The sequence below is a fragment of the Pinus tabuliformis genome, chromosome 5_2, assembly GCF_031772625.1.
Source record: "Pinus tabuliformis cultivar Carrire ecotype Pingquan chromosome 5_2, CPIR1, whole genome shotgun sequence".
Classification (NCBI taxonomy): Eukaryota; Viridiplantae; Streptophyta; class Pinopsida; order Pinales; family Pinaceae; genus Pinus; species Pinus tabuliformis.
Genome location: NC_142306.1, coordinates 730,160,178 through 730,177,362, shown reverse-complemented (window position 1 = coordinate 730,177,362; position 17,185 = coordinate 730,160,178). Strand labels below are relative to the sequence as shown.

The 17,185-nt window shown below is 41.2% G+C and overlaps 1 protein-coding gene across 1 annotated transcript; it reads right to left on the bottom strand.

The window, feature by feature from the left end:
- Window positions 1-4,263: 4,263 nt before the first annotated feature.
- LOC149161297 (zinc finger protein CONSTANS-LIKE 2-like) lies at window positions 4,264-6,886 on the bottom strand. Its single transcript, XM_089435507.1, has 2 exons — window positions 6,777-6,886; window positions 4,264-5,104 (listed from the first exon to the last, which is right to left on the bottom strand). Exons 1-2 carry the CDS (start codon window positions 6,837-6,839, stop codon window positions 4,757-4,759), a joined length of 411 nt encoding a protein of 136 aa, XP_089291633.1. The 5' UTR covers window positions 6,840-6,886; the 3' UTR covers window positions 4,264-4,756.
- Window positions 6,887-17,185: the final 10,299 nt, after the last annotated feature.

Here is a 17,185-nt window from a genome sequence, read left to right as displayed (position 1 = left end):
TTTTCTGTGACGCCGATCTTCCATAGTTTTTGCCTAAAACAGGTATGTGTTTTAGCTTTCTCTTTGTTTTCTTAAAAAATAGCTCCTTGAAGATAGGGTGTAGAAACTGCAGGCAAAATTTTCATGTATGTTTTAGCTTCTGGATCTTCTCCAGTGCCATTCCTGCCTCCTTCTGTAGCCTGCTTGAGGAGATGATTGATCAAGTGGGGGCACATGTACGCCTAGTGCCGATTTTGGTGGAGATTAAGGAGGGGACCCTACGCTCTCAGTTTTTTGTAAAGTTATGATTATGCTTAGGGCATATTTTATGAATCGTTAGGGGAGATGGATCCTTTGGGTAAAAAACATTGACAAATTAGATCTCTTTTGTGGAGAGTAGAGTGAAGGTTAGCCATTTCGTCTGCTGACGGGGAAGATTTGCGATCGCACACACAGACATTTGAATTGCAGAGACGGAAGTAGAAGAGACAGGAACCATAGCAGAACGAGGAAAGTAGAAAAGACGCACAACAAGCGATATCATAGCAGAACAAAGAAAGTAGAAGAGACAGGGACCATAGCAGCTTCCTCCCACTGCAGCGAGTTTCATTACATCCCGTCGTATACCCTACCGGATTCCCAGTCGTTGCAGATTTCGTCATAACCTGTCATCTCATCTCAGGGTTAAAATTATATTAAAACACCCGGGACTATTGACCTTCAAAAAAATCATAAAAATTTTGTTCTTGGCACTTCTGCACTTGCTAAGACAGCGATGAAGGATAAAATACTGGTTGTGGCTGAGCAGTATACGGATATCTACACCAAAACCCAAAACTGGTTGAATCTAGCCGATCTTGCATTGCAAGACCTTGATAGGGGTATACCGATTTTATCAATAGGATGCATATGTTTGTATAGTTTTTTTATTTTCTTAATCATATGACGAAAACCAGAGTACAAGAATATGGGTTTCAATGCTTTGCAACTGTTGAGTTCTTGAGGCTCGGTTGCAACTTGGAGAACTAGGAATATTTTGAGAAGAGTATATATATTCTTTTCAATCCATGTCCTTGCCTTGCAGGACATTGAGAGGGGTATATAGATTCTTCTCAATGGAAAACAGTTGCAGTTTGTGTGGTTGTTTATGATCTTGCCATTTATTCACGTTTTTTTGTAATATGTAAAAAGTTGCAACCTCATTAAATGACATTTACACAGCTAGAATACACCAGTGCTACCTCTAGAGAGATAAAATCAGCTGCGTTCATCTGATTCCTCAGTGCTCAAGATACTGGCCCATTGATTATGTATTACAAAAAGTTGCAACCTCATTAAATGACATTTACACAGCTAGAATACACCAGTGCTACCTCTAGAGAGATAAAATCAGCTGCGTTCATCTGATTCCTCAGTGCTCAAGATACTGGCCCATTGTATAAACATGATCGAAGGGAATATCCTTCGCTTTGACAAGTGAAATAGCTAGTAAACTCAAGGCAGCAATATCAAGATGAGTCCATATGTGCTACATTATTAGATTAACTTGGTAAACTGATATCCTGTTGCCTGTTCAGATTGTTGGGGCTACCTTTAGATTCTTTCTTTTTGATTGTACAGACTTTAAACACATACCCAACCCATTTCCTTGTAAGCGTTACTAAGCATAGGATGATAATATGGGGCATTTTCTTGGATCGGATTCCAGCTTAGTTATTTCCTCTGCTTTTGGGCATATGTAAAGTTAAGTGCATTTTAATGGAATGTGATTGCTTGTTTCTGTGTTAAGATATCTGCAAATTTCCTTGCTGACACTTTCACATCAATGTAAGAGAAGTCCTTATAATCAAATGGGTATTTATCCCAGGAGTTTATTCTTGTACATTCTCACACTTTCAAGGCTTGCATATGTGCCATAAATCATAAACAAGTACCCAGACTTGGAAGAAAACTCAAAGTTAGAACCTCTTTTGACAGCGTATAGGTCCTCCTCATAAGATAGTTGTAGAGACTTCTCCCTTCAATGCGGTTGGGCTTTAAGACTACCGCTAAGACGCGCTAGGTCTCCTTACTTGAACAACACCTAAAACACATCCTTTAGGACTGTGTATTGAGTCTCTTTCTTATTGTGGATTAGGGGTTCATTTAGGCTCCCTTTGACTGCGTCTTAGCTGTGAATAGAAGACTGCAGCTAGGGCTCTTTTGGAGCTTCCTTTGACAGCGTATGGAAGCCTCCTTGCTGTGATGAAGAGCCTTCTTTTGGGACATCGAAGGAGCCTCTCTTCACTGTGATTTAATCCCTTTAGGACAGCATATAAGGCTTGCGGCTTGGGCATGTTGTACATCAACTAGGGCTCTTCCAAGGCTGTCCTAAAGGGCTCTTTAGATCAATCCTACACCTCTTGACGAGACTGTCCTGTTGTGCCACTGCTGCACTATGTCATGGCTGTCCCGTTGTGCCACCACTGCACTATGTCATGGTTGTCTCGTTGTGCTTTGCCATACCATAACAACACCATGAATTTGCCACACTAAATACTAGTTGTCCCATGTTGTACCATTGTACCATTGTTGTCCCGTTGTGCACTATATGCCATTGACCATTGTTGTCTCATTGTTGTAACATATGCTGCACCATACTGCGCCAAGTTGCCTTTGCTGTCCCATTGTTGTATCATTGCAGCACCATGTAGCATTGTTGTCCCACTGCTGCAACAAACATCTTGCTATCCATACTGCTGCACCATTGTTGCACCATACGTTTTGTTGTCCATTCTGCTGCACCATTGCTGCACCATACATCTTGTTGTCCATACTGTTGCACCACTGTTGCACCATACATCTTGCTGTCATCGATAATACTACTATGGTCCCTAACCCCATTTTCCTGCTCATTAATCAGATGAGAGGTACTTCCAATGAGTCTTAGATTGCATAGGTAGGATGCCTCGATAGGGGAATTGATCATCTATCCTATAGGAGAACTAATCATCCTGGCTCATAGGAGAATGAATCATCCTATCCCAAAGTCACCTTGGGGTATTACAAGAGAAAGCTAAGCTATTCATCTTGTACACAGTGCACCATTAGGGGAGGGTGAGTTGCCCTATGGTCGTGTGTTGCTCCAGTAAGTACCCCAAGCCCCTTAGATCTCCCAAAGCTCAATGCATGCAACATGCAGGACCCTTATACGAAGGTCTCTCAACGACTGCAGTTTGTTCGGGAAAGTCACAGATTTGACCTTTCCCCTGGGCTTTGACAAAATGTTTGCAACCTGTACATCAGTCTCAATGCCATGGAGCCTCCTCGCTCATCGACTTACCATATTCTAGATAAGTTAGTATCTGATGTCTATCAACTGGAGCAATCATCGAATACAAGATTTCTCAACAATCGAATCCCCCCCTGGTTGTCACAGAGGATCACAATCTCCCCTCCAACTTATCTATAATATATAATATATATATATATATATATATATATATATATATATATATATATATAAATTTTTTATAATAATTAAGCAACCATTTTCTAGAACTCTGCAAATACCATAGTTTCGATAAAATTTCGTTCATAGATCTTAGTAATCTCCAACAATTTAGAAAGAACAAATATCATTTAAGACACCCCATTTCCAATGATGCCTAAAACTCTAACTTCAAATATATATAATATATTTGAAAAGCCTAATCTACTTCTGCCTTGTAAATGAGAATATCCTAATAAATTTAAAATATTATGATACTGAATATAGAACTGCTCTAATAACTAATAATGAAACCAAGTCTAGAACTTCAATGTTTATATTTCCGAGAAGGGTTTGAAAAAATTTCATTCGAAAGCATTCTGTCTCCCACTGTGCATCACGAAGTTCGGAATATAAATCCTTACTTATTAAGCATTCGCATTCTAGTCCTCAACAACCTGTAATATCTGTGATGTCCAGTTTTCTACTCCAGTAATTATTGAGGTGATACTTTATCAGAAAGTTTTGGCAGAACTATCTTCAAACTTCAAGATGGAATTTTTTCTTTCCCCTCAAAACATATATGCAAATAGCTCTTTCATTTTGTAACTGAGCAGTCAGACTGTGAAAAATGACAAAAACCATGCAAACTTTTCCACATAACATTGAAGTATGAGGTATTCTTATTTCGAGGTTTCTGAAAAAGGTTCTGCGCATTGTGAACAAGTTTGCAGTCAAAAATAGGGGATGGCAAATTGACCCGTTGGCTTCGTTGGCTTTTCTGAAATACTCATGTGAAGTAGTAAATCACAAAATTAAGGACAATTTCCAACTAATCTCCATTTCCTTATAGATTACATTCAAAGAAATTTAAATGCAGCATAATAGTATATATGCCAGAATTATAACTTTGAAAAAATATAATCCTTGCAACATCCACAAGATAGTAGGAGACTGGGAAACGATTTATTCATGAGCAGAGAAGATTGCAGGAAGCTGAATAAACAAACTTCGATCGACTTGAAACACTAATAGTATGTATGGCTGTTCTTCAAAGTGTGAGTCACACCGACTTCATCTTACTGCAGTCTGACCCGCATCAATGAGCAAGGCAGAATGAGTAAGGAGGAGGCTTTGAGTATGCCAACAACCCAAATGTGAATAGACCTGCCATGAGTTTTACATACCAGCCCCATCTCATAGGCATGAATAAATTGAAGTTACAAGGCATTATGATTATGATGGCAGTTACAATTAGAATAATAAGGATAGATACTAAAGAAGAATTAATTATTTCTATTGACTGGTTCAATAAGATGGAACAACTCCATATCCTTGATCAGGAAGCAAAGAAGATGAGTATATCTGTTCCACTTCTACCTCTGTTCTCTTGGCAAATCGGCCTTTTATCCTGGGCCGAGTCTCTGCATAGGCTTTTCTAGAAGCATATCGTATTGTCTTCTCAAACCTTCTGTTCTTTCTTTTTTCTCTGTATCTGAGAACTCTTGCTTCTCTTCCCATGAGCTCACCTTGGCCTCCAGGATGAACAACCCGAGGAGGAATCTCGAATACTCCTCTTGGGTCATGGTAAGGTGTTGAAATATCAGTAATGTTGTTGTCAGGTACAATCCCAACATCTATGGGGGAGGAAGAGACCTGAAGACAAAATGCAGCATGAAGTATAATGTGGGTATGTCAAGAAACGCATCAAAAAAATCATATCATAAGCTCTCTCTTGAGTCTTTCTCTTTCTCACAAAAAAAATCATGTCACAAGCTCTTTCTCACTCTAATTATTGCTTCTTCAACACTAATCAGTCTCAAACATGATCAGCCTTTTAGACCATGATGGAGTATATTGGTTTTGTGGTATAGGACTTCTGCTTTAAAAAGGCCCAAAATGTTCAAAGAAAATGCAATAAAACTCCATGATAGGTTACAACTGACTATAGAGCTCTGGAAATAGAACTACAAGGAAACGACAAAGAGACCCATGAGAGTATACCACATTGAGGTGAGTACAAATGACTTTGCAAAACATATGAGATACCACAAGAAGTGAAATATCCAGAGAATTAACCTGATATTGCAAAATGTATAGATCAAACGTAGGTCCAAACGATTATGATTCTTTGCTGGCAAAGCTCAGGGTTCATCTGTAACTCCTTTCTTATTAGATACCCATTTTGTCACTCTTGTTAATTACATACCTGTGCTTTACTGTGGCTTGGGGTATTTTGAGTATTACAAAATGAATAAACTTCTCAACGAATTTTCAGAGCAAAATATTCCAGAATTTTACAGAAAACATTAGATGATAAGACGTTGGAACAAACAAAATTATAAGGAAAATGCAAAAGGAGTTATGTGGGTGCATCTGCAAGGCCACGAAAATTATAATGAAGATGCTGAACTAGCCAAGAAGGTGCTCTATAAAACACCTGAAACTTGCAGAAAGTGCACATGGAAGTTGAGCCAGGTGCTAAGGATCTGTTCTGATGGGTAAGGCTTCCTTTGAGTTGAAGTTCATTGCTTGTATCAAACAAGCAAGGTGTAATTTCACGGATGATCAAAACAACATTTTACTGATGCTTTACTTTTGGCTTAAATACATTTGGAGCACCATTATAAGAGCTAGATGGGGTTACAAAACCTTTGAAAAGGAATTTCAATCTTGAAACTTGCTATCCGAGTAGACCAGAGAGACCTGAAATTCATGTACAATGGAATTGAAGCTAGGTGAGCATAAATTACTGTCCAGGGTCTCAGGTAACATGTCACAAGATCAAAAAGAGAGGATTGTACAGAGTACACCAGTTCCCCAGGCTTCTATCTATTATTATTTACTACAGTAGAATTTAAGATTGGATGGCCAAATCAAGAGGTAGCTCTGAAAAATATGTAAAACCCCAAACAATGGATAATATACACAAGCCCAAATTTTCAATTGGAGAGAATCCAAGATGAGTGCCTTTCAAACCTCACAGTCCTTTGTTGGAACTTGTATTTGGCATGCCCCTGACTGGAAATTTCCCTCACAGATTCTGAGATTTGGTCTATTTTTAGGGAACCACGTAGATAAGAGCACCTCAATTTCTAGGGAAAAAATAAACCAAAGCATTATAGGCAGTCTGTAAATATAGCCAGGTCTTCATGGAAATCAGGTAAGATCTTTTTAGGACGAGCCCTTCAAAAAGTCGACCAGGGTGGGGAAGAAAGGGGCTGGATCTGGTTGCCATAAGTTTTTCGAGGGTTAGAAGGAAGTGCAAGTACGTATTCAGTTAAATATAATAGCTCACTTGAGAAACAAAGAGGATGAAGTTTCTTACACAGTGGTTGAGAGATGTAGTTCTGTAAACGTGATTGCACTTGGATGCTGCATCCACATCCATTGACCCAGCTGTATCAATAGAAACTTTTGTAGAAGAATTATCAATAACTCCAGTGGGTTAGACAACTACAATATTTACATTGGTATTCTTCCTCAGCAGATTTAAACTCTAGAAACAAATATGGGTTAGAGATGAACTCTAGAAACAAATATGGGATATGAAATATGGCCACTCTTCTCAATTGAAAAAGTTGCAAGCAACCAAGCATCCTCTAAGATCTTCCATATGAAATTTGCCACAGGCCAACTAGACCTTAATTCAGAGTCATGTTTTTTGAGAGACCTGGAATGGTCACACTAGTGACTACATTATTCTCAAAAGATTCTTGGCAATAGATGCCACAATTGAGGGATTGTTAATCCTAGAGATTTAATAACGTTTACTTCAAAGCATCAGGGTCTTACTGTAGAAGAATTTTAGAAACTGATTCAATCCCCTAGGCTATGGAAGGAATGGAAAACAGTTGAAGATTGGCAATTACATCCATCTTTCTCTCCCTGGCCTATTTTTAGCTCATGAGCTTCAAAAATGAAAAATATCCAATGCTCAGGATGAAGACAAACTCTGGTGAGGTTCTCAAACCAAAGGGATGTTTACTCTCAAGCTAAGTCACAGGACACGTCCCCTAGGGCCCCGTGTCCCGTATTTTTCGTATTGGACACGAAAACGGCCCTAATACGTGTCCAATACGATTTACAACGTGTCATAAAAACTTGAATACGTATTCGACGTTTTCCTTCGTGTCCTACATTTCGAATACGCGTATTTTGTAGGTAGAATACGTTGCCCTAACGTATTTCGACGGTTTGAATACGTACCGCGAAAAAAACATAGTTTAAAGCCTACGCGTTGGTCTATTCTGGGTTATTTTCGTCCAACTGTCGTCTGGAGCTGTTGTCTGGAGCTGCGAGCAGGGTGTTTGTCTTTGAAGTTAGCATTATAGCTGAGGTCTGGATCTATTTGAAGTCTGGAGCTGCGAGCAGAGTGTGCCAGTGTGCAGCGTTCAGGCATTGCTGGGCCAAAGACCCTCCGCTCTGATTTCAGGCCTGAGGTACTCCACAGGTATGCACAATAGTTTAAACATCACTGGGGTAACTTCTCTTTACATCTGAGTGGACGACATCAAGATTCTCTTGATGGTATACGGAGACTGCGCGCGTTCTGCTCTGCCTGCGGAGCTTAACCTAGGATCGTAGCCGCCGACGAGACCAGCAGCTTCAATGAGCGGGCCTGGGGGTGGGGAGGCCGCTCCCACCCCGCCATTAACTTCTGATGAAGCTTTCCGTAATCTGTTAAAGCAACAAGGGAAGAAACGACAGTTTTCAGAAGTGCCGAAGTTCATAAAAAAACTGGAAGAAATACCTGAGATTGCACTTCCAGAGGAACAATCAATCAAAATCGCTCTTGCTCTGGCTGACAGAGGCCTGGTAGGGCAGTTTATGGGCCGATGGCCGTCCACAAAAAATACGGACGAATGGATTCAGCGAAACTGGAGACCTCAGCTAAAAAATAACGTGATCTGCTACGTTGTGGGACGAGGCTACTTCATCTTTGAATTCACAACCAAAGAAGATCGGGATCTGGTGTTCCGAAACGGGCCGTATTTTATGGGAAATCAAGGACTGTATCTTAATAAATGGAGCCCTGATTTCGACCCTTCTGTTGATGTCCCTAAGGAAGCGCCGGTCTGGGTCTGTCTTCCTAATCTCCCGATACATTGCTGGAGCTATCAATCCCTGCAGAAGATTGGAAATGGATTGGGTCGTTTCATTGACAAAGCCGATCACAAGGGCTAATATACCTGCGCCAGAATTTGCGTGGAAGTTGACCTGGAAGCCGGCCTACCAGAAGCGGTCAAACTCAAAGTTGGAGATTGGCAGCATTATCAGAAGCTGGATTACGAGCAGCTGCCTTTTAAATGCCGAACATGTCATGAGCATGGACACTTTCAGCGAAATTGTCCAAAAGCAGCAACAGGGATCACGGCTGAAGAAGAAGGATGGAAAGAAATTAAAAAGGGAAAGGCTGTTCCAAAGGCCCCAGGGCAGAATGCTTCAACATCGCAGGGGAAGCCACAACCTAATCCAAAGGCCAATGCTGCTTCCAAAGATGGAACCCCCACCGGAGAAAAGGTGGATGTCATAGAAACACAAGAGGAACCTGGAAATAAGTCGAAGCAAGGGAAAGAAACTGAAGCCGAATCATCGGTTCCACCAGTTGATGATGGTCATAGGGGTAAAGAAGGCAACGAAGAGCACATCAGTCTCGCCTCCGAATCAGAGGAAGATTCTGAAGAGAGAGACTCCGAATCTGATAACTCGCAAGTCACTCCTATCAAAATGACTAGGGGTCGGAAATCCAAGAAGAAGCAGAGAGAGGAAAAAACCTATCTAGATGTCCTCCAAGGCTCTCAAAAAACCCTCAAAGGAATGATGAATACCAGATCTGGTCGCAAGAGCAACAGGGCTCCAACAGGAGCCTCAATCCCTCAAGGCAGTAAATAATGAAATACGTCTCCTGGAATTGTAGAGGATTAGGTAGCAGGTCGAAAGAGGAAGCCTTAAAAGACATAGTGAGAACATATTCACCTGAAATCCTCCTCATCCAGGAGACGAAGCTGGAGGAACTTCTTCTCCTCCAATCTAGCAAAGTTTTTTGGAAAAAAGGTCAAGGTCGAGCGGTTAGTGCAAGAGGCGCTTCTGGGGGAATAGCCACCTTTTGGAACAACGCCATTTATGATCTTATTCAAGAAAGAAGCAACTCCCACTGGTTGTATACGCAGTTTCTCCACAAAGATTCTGGTCAACAAGTAAGTATGTTTAATCTCTATGCTCCTGTTTTGCCAAGCGAGAAAAATTTTTGTTGGAACTCGCTACAATCCTTTCTTTCAGAGCAAAATCCAGGAAATATTATCATTGCAGGGGATCTGAATGTCACCCTTGCACTTGATGAGAAAAAGGGCGGCTCCATTGTCCGGGATCCCGCCAGAGAATGGGTTGAAGATATTATGTTGGGCTGGGACCTGGAGGATATTAAGCCTTCTTCAGGCAAATTCACCTGGTCCAACAAAAGATTAGGACCCAACCATATTGCTGCCCGTCTGGATAGATTCCTAGTCCACTCTTCTTTCCTGACATGCGGTCTTATGGCCTCTTCTAAAATCCTTCCAAACCTCACTTCTGACCATAAGCCCATTCTTCTCGAGCTCTCTTTGGATGGTAACCTAGGCCCCATCCCTTTTCGATTCAGCCCTTTGTGGATTCAGCAAGACGGATTTCAAGAGGTGGTTTCTGAAGCTTGGAACAGGCCCGTCCACGGTTCTCCATTCTTTGTTTGGGAAGAGAAAATCAGGGGATTAAAAAGAAGTCTCAAGGAGTGGGCAAAACGGTTGGAAACTCCTACAGCAAAAAAAAAAGATTCTCTCAACAATCTTGCTGCTCACCAAATAGCTATGGAGCAGAGCCCTGTCACACAAAATCATCTCCAAAAAGAAGTCGAGCTGCAAAAAGAGGTACACAGATCTAGCAGGGAGGAGGAAGAATTCTGGAGACAGAAGTCTAGGAATTTATGGTTAAAGGCCGGAGATAAAAACACTGGTTTCTTTCACAAACAAGCCGAAGCTAGAAAGCATTTCAAATCAGTTTCTGAGATTCATTATCAAAACACGGTGATTAAGGACTTCGATGGCATTAAGAAAGCTGCTTATTCCTACTTCAAAGACCTTTATTCGGCTCCTGAAGAAATCCCTATTGATCCTCAGGCCTACCCAATGGATTTAATTCCCAAGAGCGTTAAGGAATCGGACAATGCTATGTTGATCGCCCCGATCAGCTTGGATGAGATCAAGGACGTTCTGAATTTAATGGAGCCTGATAAAGCCCCAGGTCCTGATGGGTTCACTGTCAGGTTTCTTTTGACTTGCTGGTCGACAATCAAAAAAGACTTATTGAGAATGGTCAGAAAGTCCCAAAATTGTACTAAGCTGGGCGGTGGCATCAATTCAGCCTTTTTAGCCTTGATCCCTAAAGAGAAAGGCGCTTTCGACTTCAGCAGATTTAGGCCCATATCCTTGTGCAATTCAAGCTACAAGCTGGTCTCCAAAATAATCGCCAACAGACTAAAGAATATTTTGCCAGCCATCATCCCTGAAAATCAAGGCGGATTCATAAAAGGAAGAAAGATTTTGGACAACATTGTGCGGGTGCAAGAAGCGATCCACTCCAGCTGCCAAAGAAATGAGAAAGGTATGGTTATTAAGCTCGATCTGGCTAATGCATTCGATAGGGTGAGACACGATTTTTTGTTCAATGTGATGAAGAATCTCGGTTTTTCATCAATCTTCATAAACTGGGTGAATGCCTGTATTGCCTCGCCATGGATTGCGCCTTTGGTCAATGGTCGCTCAACTGATTTTTTCCAAGCCTCCAGGGGCCTTAGACAGGGATGTCCCTTGTCCCCACTCCTTTATGCTATTCAAGCCTCGGTCCTCAGTTTCCAGCTTGATCATAATCAGAAGATTCAAATCCTGCCTGGTCTCAGAATGACTCACAAGGTGAAGGACATTAACCATGCACAGTTCGCCGACGACACTTTGTTGCTTGGAGGTGCCAGCAGAATCTCTGCCAGATCCTTCAAGAAGGAGCTGGACATTTACAAGGTACTCTTAGGCAGCAAAATCAACTACAGGAAATGCTCAATCTATGGCTGGAACTGCTCGAACAAGGAGCTGTCTGATATTGCAAGGCTATTAGAAATGGATGGAAATCGAAGCTGGTAGTCCTTTAAATATCTCGAGATCCCAATTTTCAAATCCAAGCCTAAAGTTGCTCACTGGATGCCGATGCTAGATAAGTTAAAGAACAGAATCCAATCTTGGGGTGCTTCTTGGCTGAATAATGCAGGGAAAATCATTCTTATGAAGTCGGTTCTTATAAGTATGCCTCTATATCAATACTCTGCTCTCCTGGCCCCTAAAACCTTTCTCAACAAAATGGACAGTCTCTTGAGAAGATTCCTGTGGGAAGGTGGAAACAACAATGACAGAAGGCTCCATTTAGTGAACTGGGAGACTCTTAAGAAACCTCTTCTGGAAGGCGGCCTCCATCTTCGGAACTTGGCTGTTCAAAATCTTGCTTTGGGATCCAAAATCTTGTGGAATTTAGTCTCCGGAAAATCCAGTTGGAGCAAAAGAGTCATTTGGAAGAAATACTTCCAAGGGCAACGTTTGAGATGCCTGGACAAGCCTCCAAGATCCTTAAAAGGTTCCCCGATCTTCAATCTTTGCAACTCTGCTAGGGAGCATTTCAGCCATCATCTTTACTGGATCCCTGGGAATGGGAGAAAGATCAAAATTTGGGAAGATTCGATCCTCGGTGATCAACCTTTGAATCAAGTGGACGGTCTAGATAATATCAAAGCTTGGCTGCAGTCCTCCAACTTGCATACCTTGTGGGATATCTCTATTTGGAAGAATGATCCAGACAGACTTTGGGACTGCTGGAATCTGGGGGAGGTTCCCCTTATGTTGCAGGGGGAAGCTTCACTACTGCTAGATCTGCTCCAAGGCAAATCTCCTTCAAAGGCCACCTCTAAAGACAAAAGAGGCTGGGGCTCCCGTTCAGGTTCTTACACTGTTGCTGAAGGTTATAAAAGTATGATGGCTGTCCCTTATGCTCCTCCTGACCCAACTCAATGGAAGTTTATATGGGATTTTCCCTCTCTCCCCAAAATTGACTTTTTCTGTTGGACTGTTGCGCACAATAGCATCCTCACCAGAGATAATCTGAGAAGAAGAGGGATGGAAGGGCCTTCCAGATGCCCCCTTTGCTTGTCTGCTGAAGAAAATGTCAATCATCTGCTGTTGCTTTGTCCTTTTGCACAGGTAGTCTAGAGGGGAGTCCTGAGGTTACCTGCAAATTTTGATTTCCCAAACAGCATTTCTTCTCTTCTCCGAAACTGGGCCAGCCTATCTCCCTTTTCCCTGAAAAAAAAACACCTTCTCAAGACAAGTTGGATGTGGATCCCTAAGTTTATCTGCTGGAAGCTGTGGTTAGAGAGAAATAATAGAATTTTCAGAGGAGAAAGCTGCAATTCAGCAAGGGTTATTTCCAAAATCAAAGCTCTTCTAGGCGAGGCTTTGGAAGCCAATACTACTTCAAGAAATGAAATGAGATTGGCCACTGAAGAGGAGCAATGGATTCAAGACCTGATCCCGAATCTGAAGGAAAGGTCCATTCCTCTTGCTCTGGCCCATGCCAACTGGGAGATTAGGCTGGAGGAACTGGAATTCATCAAGTGGAGATCAGTCCTAAACGATCACTGTTTATTCTTCGATGGGGCTTCTAAAGGAAACCCTGGGCTTGCTGGCAGTGGTGGGGTTCTTCTGAGTCCTGGAGGTTCAACGGAAATACGATTCCATTGGGGTCTGGGCATAGAAACCAACAACAAAGCGGAGGCTCTCGCTCTTTGGCAGGGGCTGAATCTGGCGATCAAGCGAAACATCCTTTCTCTCTGTGTATTTGGAGATTCCAGAATCATAATCCAAGCAATGATCTCTCATAAGACTCCCTACCAGGTTCACTTAGCCACTGTTATCAAAAAAATCCAACTCTTATTGCCTAAGTTCAGGAAAATTTCGTTCTATCACATATTACGAAAGCTCAACTCTCAAGCCGACATGGAAGCCAATCTCGGCTCCCTCTGTAATCGAAGATCTCTGGTGGTCAACTCAGTGGAATCCTCCTGTTTCATTCCCTAATGTTTCTGTTGATCGGATTTCTGTTCCTAGCTGAGCCAAGGGTTAATCCTCTCATCCTTTCTCCTCTGGTCTCCGGGACCCCTCCTCAGGGTATTATTATTTGATTAATCTTATGACTTCTGGTCTTTACCAAATTCAACCAGTCCTCTGTCAATGGACTCTGTCTTCTGTCCGAGCCTCCGGTTCAAAGTATCTACAAACGATCCTCAAGATGCCCATCAGATCCATATAAGAATATGCTCTGTTCTCACCTCAGATTTCCGTTCTTACCTGTCTCAAAGGTCTCACCTCCGAAAGGCGGCATTTCGAACTGTATATCTGAGGGCTGCCATTTTGGACGCCAGTTCTTCAACCCACAAGCATTCCCTCCAAAGTATTTGTGGATTCATCATCAACAGCGGGCCGTATTGTTTGATTGCCCAGGGAATGACCAAGGATCACTGGTCTCGGCTGCCCGGCACTCTTCTCTGCGGTATACCTTCAGCGGGTCACTCTACCAGGCGAATGAACAAATATCCGACCCTGAACTGATCAGAATCTGGTTTTTTCTTAAATTGTAATGAACTGAGCTTATTATCCTTTATTGTAACGTTCCCGCTCGGTGCTATGTCATCTGTCCTTGCTGAAAGCATGCCAAAGCAGCCAACATTGAAATTCCTTCCTCTGTCAGAGCTGCATTGTAAGAGCCTGGGGCAGCCAGTTTGCCTCCATAAATAAAAAACATAACCGTTATCGTCAAAAAAAAAAAAAAAACTTCTCTTTACATCTGCGCTAATGGAACACTCCACCAGTGCCGTAATCCTTATCCTGTCTGTTGTCAAGGCTGAGTTTCTGCAGGGGTTAATGATGTCCATTACTAGAGAAACCTCACATTTGTGAAGACCCCCGAATCCTCCAGAAAATGATGACAAAACCAGCATTAAACAAACCCCAAGATCGTTGTTATTACCTGGTGATGCACGCTTCAGAAATTCAGATGGCAGTTATGGATCAGGATTTGTAGATCAAATAGTGTGTATTCCTTCAATCAAGGATTCAAGCCTTGCTGTGACAAGGAGTCCACTGATTCACAATGTCTCTGACTCATTTTAATTTACAATAAGGACTGCTTCAGAAGTCTGTCGTAATTAAGGGCTAATCCATACCATAATTCTGAGCCTCAATGTTTCAAACTTTCAACCACTGTATCACCTAAGTGACATCAATAGGACCGCAGGCATATAAATGTAAGCTATTAAGAAATCTAAACTTTTCTATTGAAGCAAATTTCCAGCATAATATCAAGCCAAGTGAATAACTCTAATATTGATTTTCATGACTTGCTTCAGAATTTTCTCACAGTTGTAATGGCTTTGTCCTGGTCCCAGGATGATTCAAAGATCTGAAATGGATCCATGCCTCAAATTAGGTTCATAACTAAGGCTGAAAATATATCCCTTGGTCCTTCAAATAATCCAGTATGAGAATAGCTAATGAATGCCCTTCAATTTACTTCAGGATTATGCTTCAAACTTAATAATATGAATAGTAAGTTCAGGATTTGAAGACGGAAGAGTTGAAGGATCTTGAATTGTTCAAAACTTGTACCCTCTTACCTTATCATGCTCTTCTTTGACTACTAGCGAGTGGTGGTCCTCACATTCTTTACATTGGACTGAATACGCTATTTCTTAGACCATTTGGAGCTCTGTGTGGAACATTCATAGACACTCTCAAGCACATTGGTGGCATCATGGCATGAAATTATGAACATCAAATTTCTCTAAAATCTGTGACCCCAGGTTAAATGTGCCCTTGATTTTATAGAGATATAATGTCTTAAAATCAAGACAAGACCAGCAATCAAGGGTAAGGGATAATAAGTTTTCCAATGATGGAACCATCATCCATTAGTGGAACCCTTTCATCAGGCTGCAAGAGGAGAAAATCAATGATAAAAATATCATTTAGATGTCTGCATGAGGGTACTGTTAGAAATGCCAAGTTGCCACTGCCAGCATTCATTGCTAAAAGCTTCCTTTGCCCCTGCTTTGCACTGCAGCTTTAGTAATGGCCCCCTTCTCTATTGAAGCCTCCAAAGCATATTAGACATGTGGCAAAAAAGTTGATAGCTGAAACTTTCAGCTTTCCACAGAATATGAAAAACCACCTTTTATATATATATGCAGGCTGCAGCTATGCTTATTGACGTTGTGTGAAATGAAGTCAGTGTTGTGGAGTTCACTGTGTAATATGTATATTTCCTTTGTTACCATGGGTACTGTCCCCTGTGGCTACAGTTTTTCGTATAACTGTTTGGGCAAATACTTTTTCTGTTTGGGTTACTTGTCTAAAAATCTCGGAACATGCTTGTGTTGAACTAGAACTTGAAGAACTCAGACAGTGACATACCTTTGCAGCCTCGGATTTCAGAACTATACCACAGTTCGAATTGTAGCCCTATACTTAGGATCGGACCTGTGGAGATAAGCCTAAACAGCTCGGACTTACCTGTGTGGAGGGCTGAAAACTATTAGCATTTAAAGGGATCAGACAGCAAGACACAAAACAGAGCCTTTTCCTAACTTTTAACAATTTGTCATTAATCACATCAAAGACACCCCAACAATTTGTAACAAACTGAATATTGAATTAAAATTGAAAAATTCTTAATTTGATTAGATAAGCTGCAACCTGCAATTTAATATGGATAAAAAACTATATTTCGGTATATATATATATATATATATATATATATATATATATATATATATATTAAATATATATAAAACGTGTTCCCGGTGTCCTGTTTCCGGGTCGCTACATTTCGTATTGAATACTCGTATTTACGTGTCCTCCGTGTCTCGTGTCATGTGACTTAGCTCTCAAGAAATCCTACTCTCTTATAGTTGGTCATCAATACATCCACTAGGATCCCATTTGGAAGAAAATCTAGATGAATGGTGTTTTCCCATGGTCCTCAATTCCTTTGGCTAGTTGGATGACGTAAGATCCTCACATGGGATCAAATCAGGAAAAATGGATTTTAGGGCCCCTGACTTTGTACTTTATGTTGGAATTATGAATATTCTATGGAGCATATATTGAATGTATGTCCTTCCATTGAACATATTTGGATGCATAGTTGACTGCCTTTTGGATCCTTGTACTGTAACTTCAACAGTTTTTTATTCTTGTACTCCCTCATAGATCCAGCCTATTCAATAGTCCAGTTCAAAATAGAGAGTGGATTATTTCCCGTAGTTTTGTCATGTCAATGCTTTGGAAAGAAAGGAAAAACCAAATATTTAAGCAAAAGAAAGAAAGGACAAAGTCATGGTCTACATCAAAGTGCAACATGGGGGTTACATTACTCCTACTCAAACTCACAATGAAATGCTGAGGTGCCAAGTGTATTACCATGAAAGTCTACAGCTCCCTTACTTTCAGTGTCTGTGAAAATAGGATTAGTTTAATGAACTGTATTTCTGTGACCTCAAAAGTGTTTTCAGGATTTAAATTATCAGCAAGGAAAGCGTGATCTTCACCATACTTTTCATATGGCTGATTTTCTTCCCCTACCTTTGCATGTTGTTATTTGGTTGCTTGA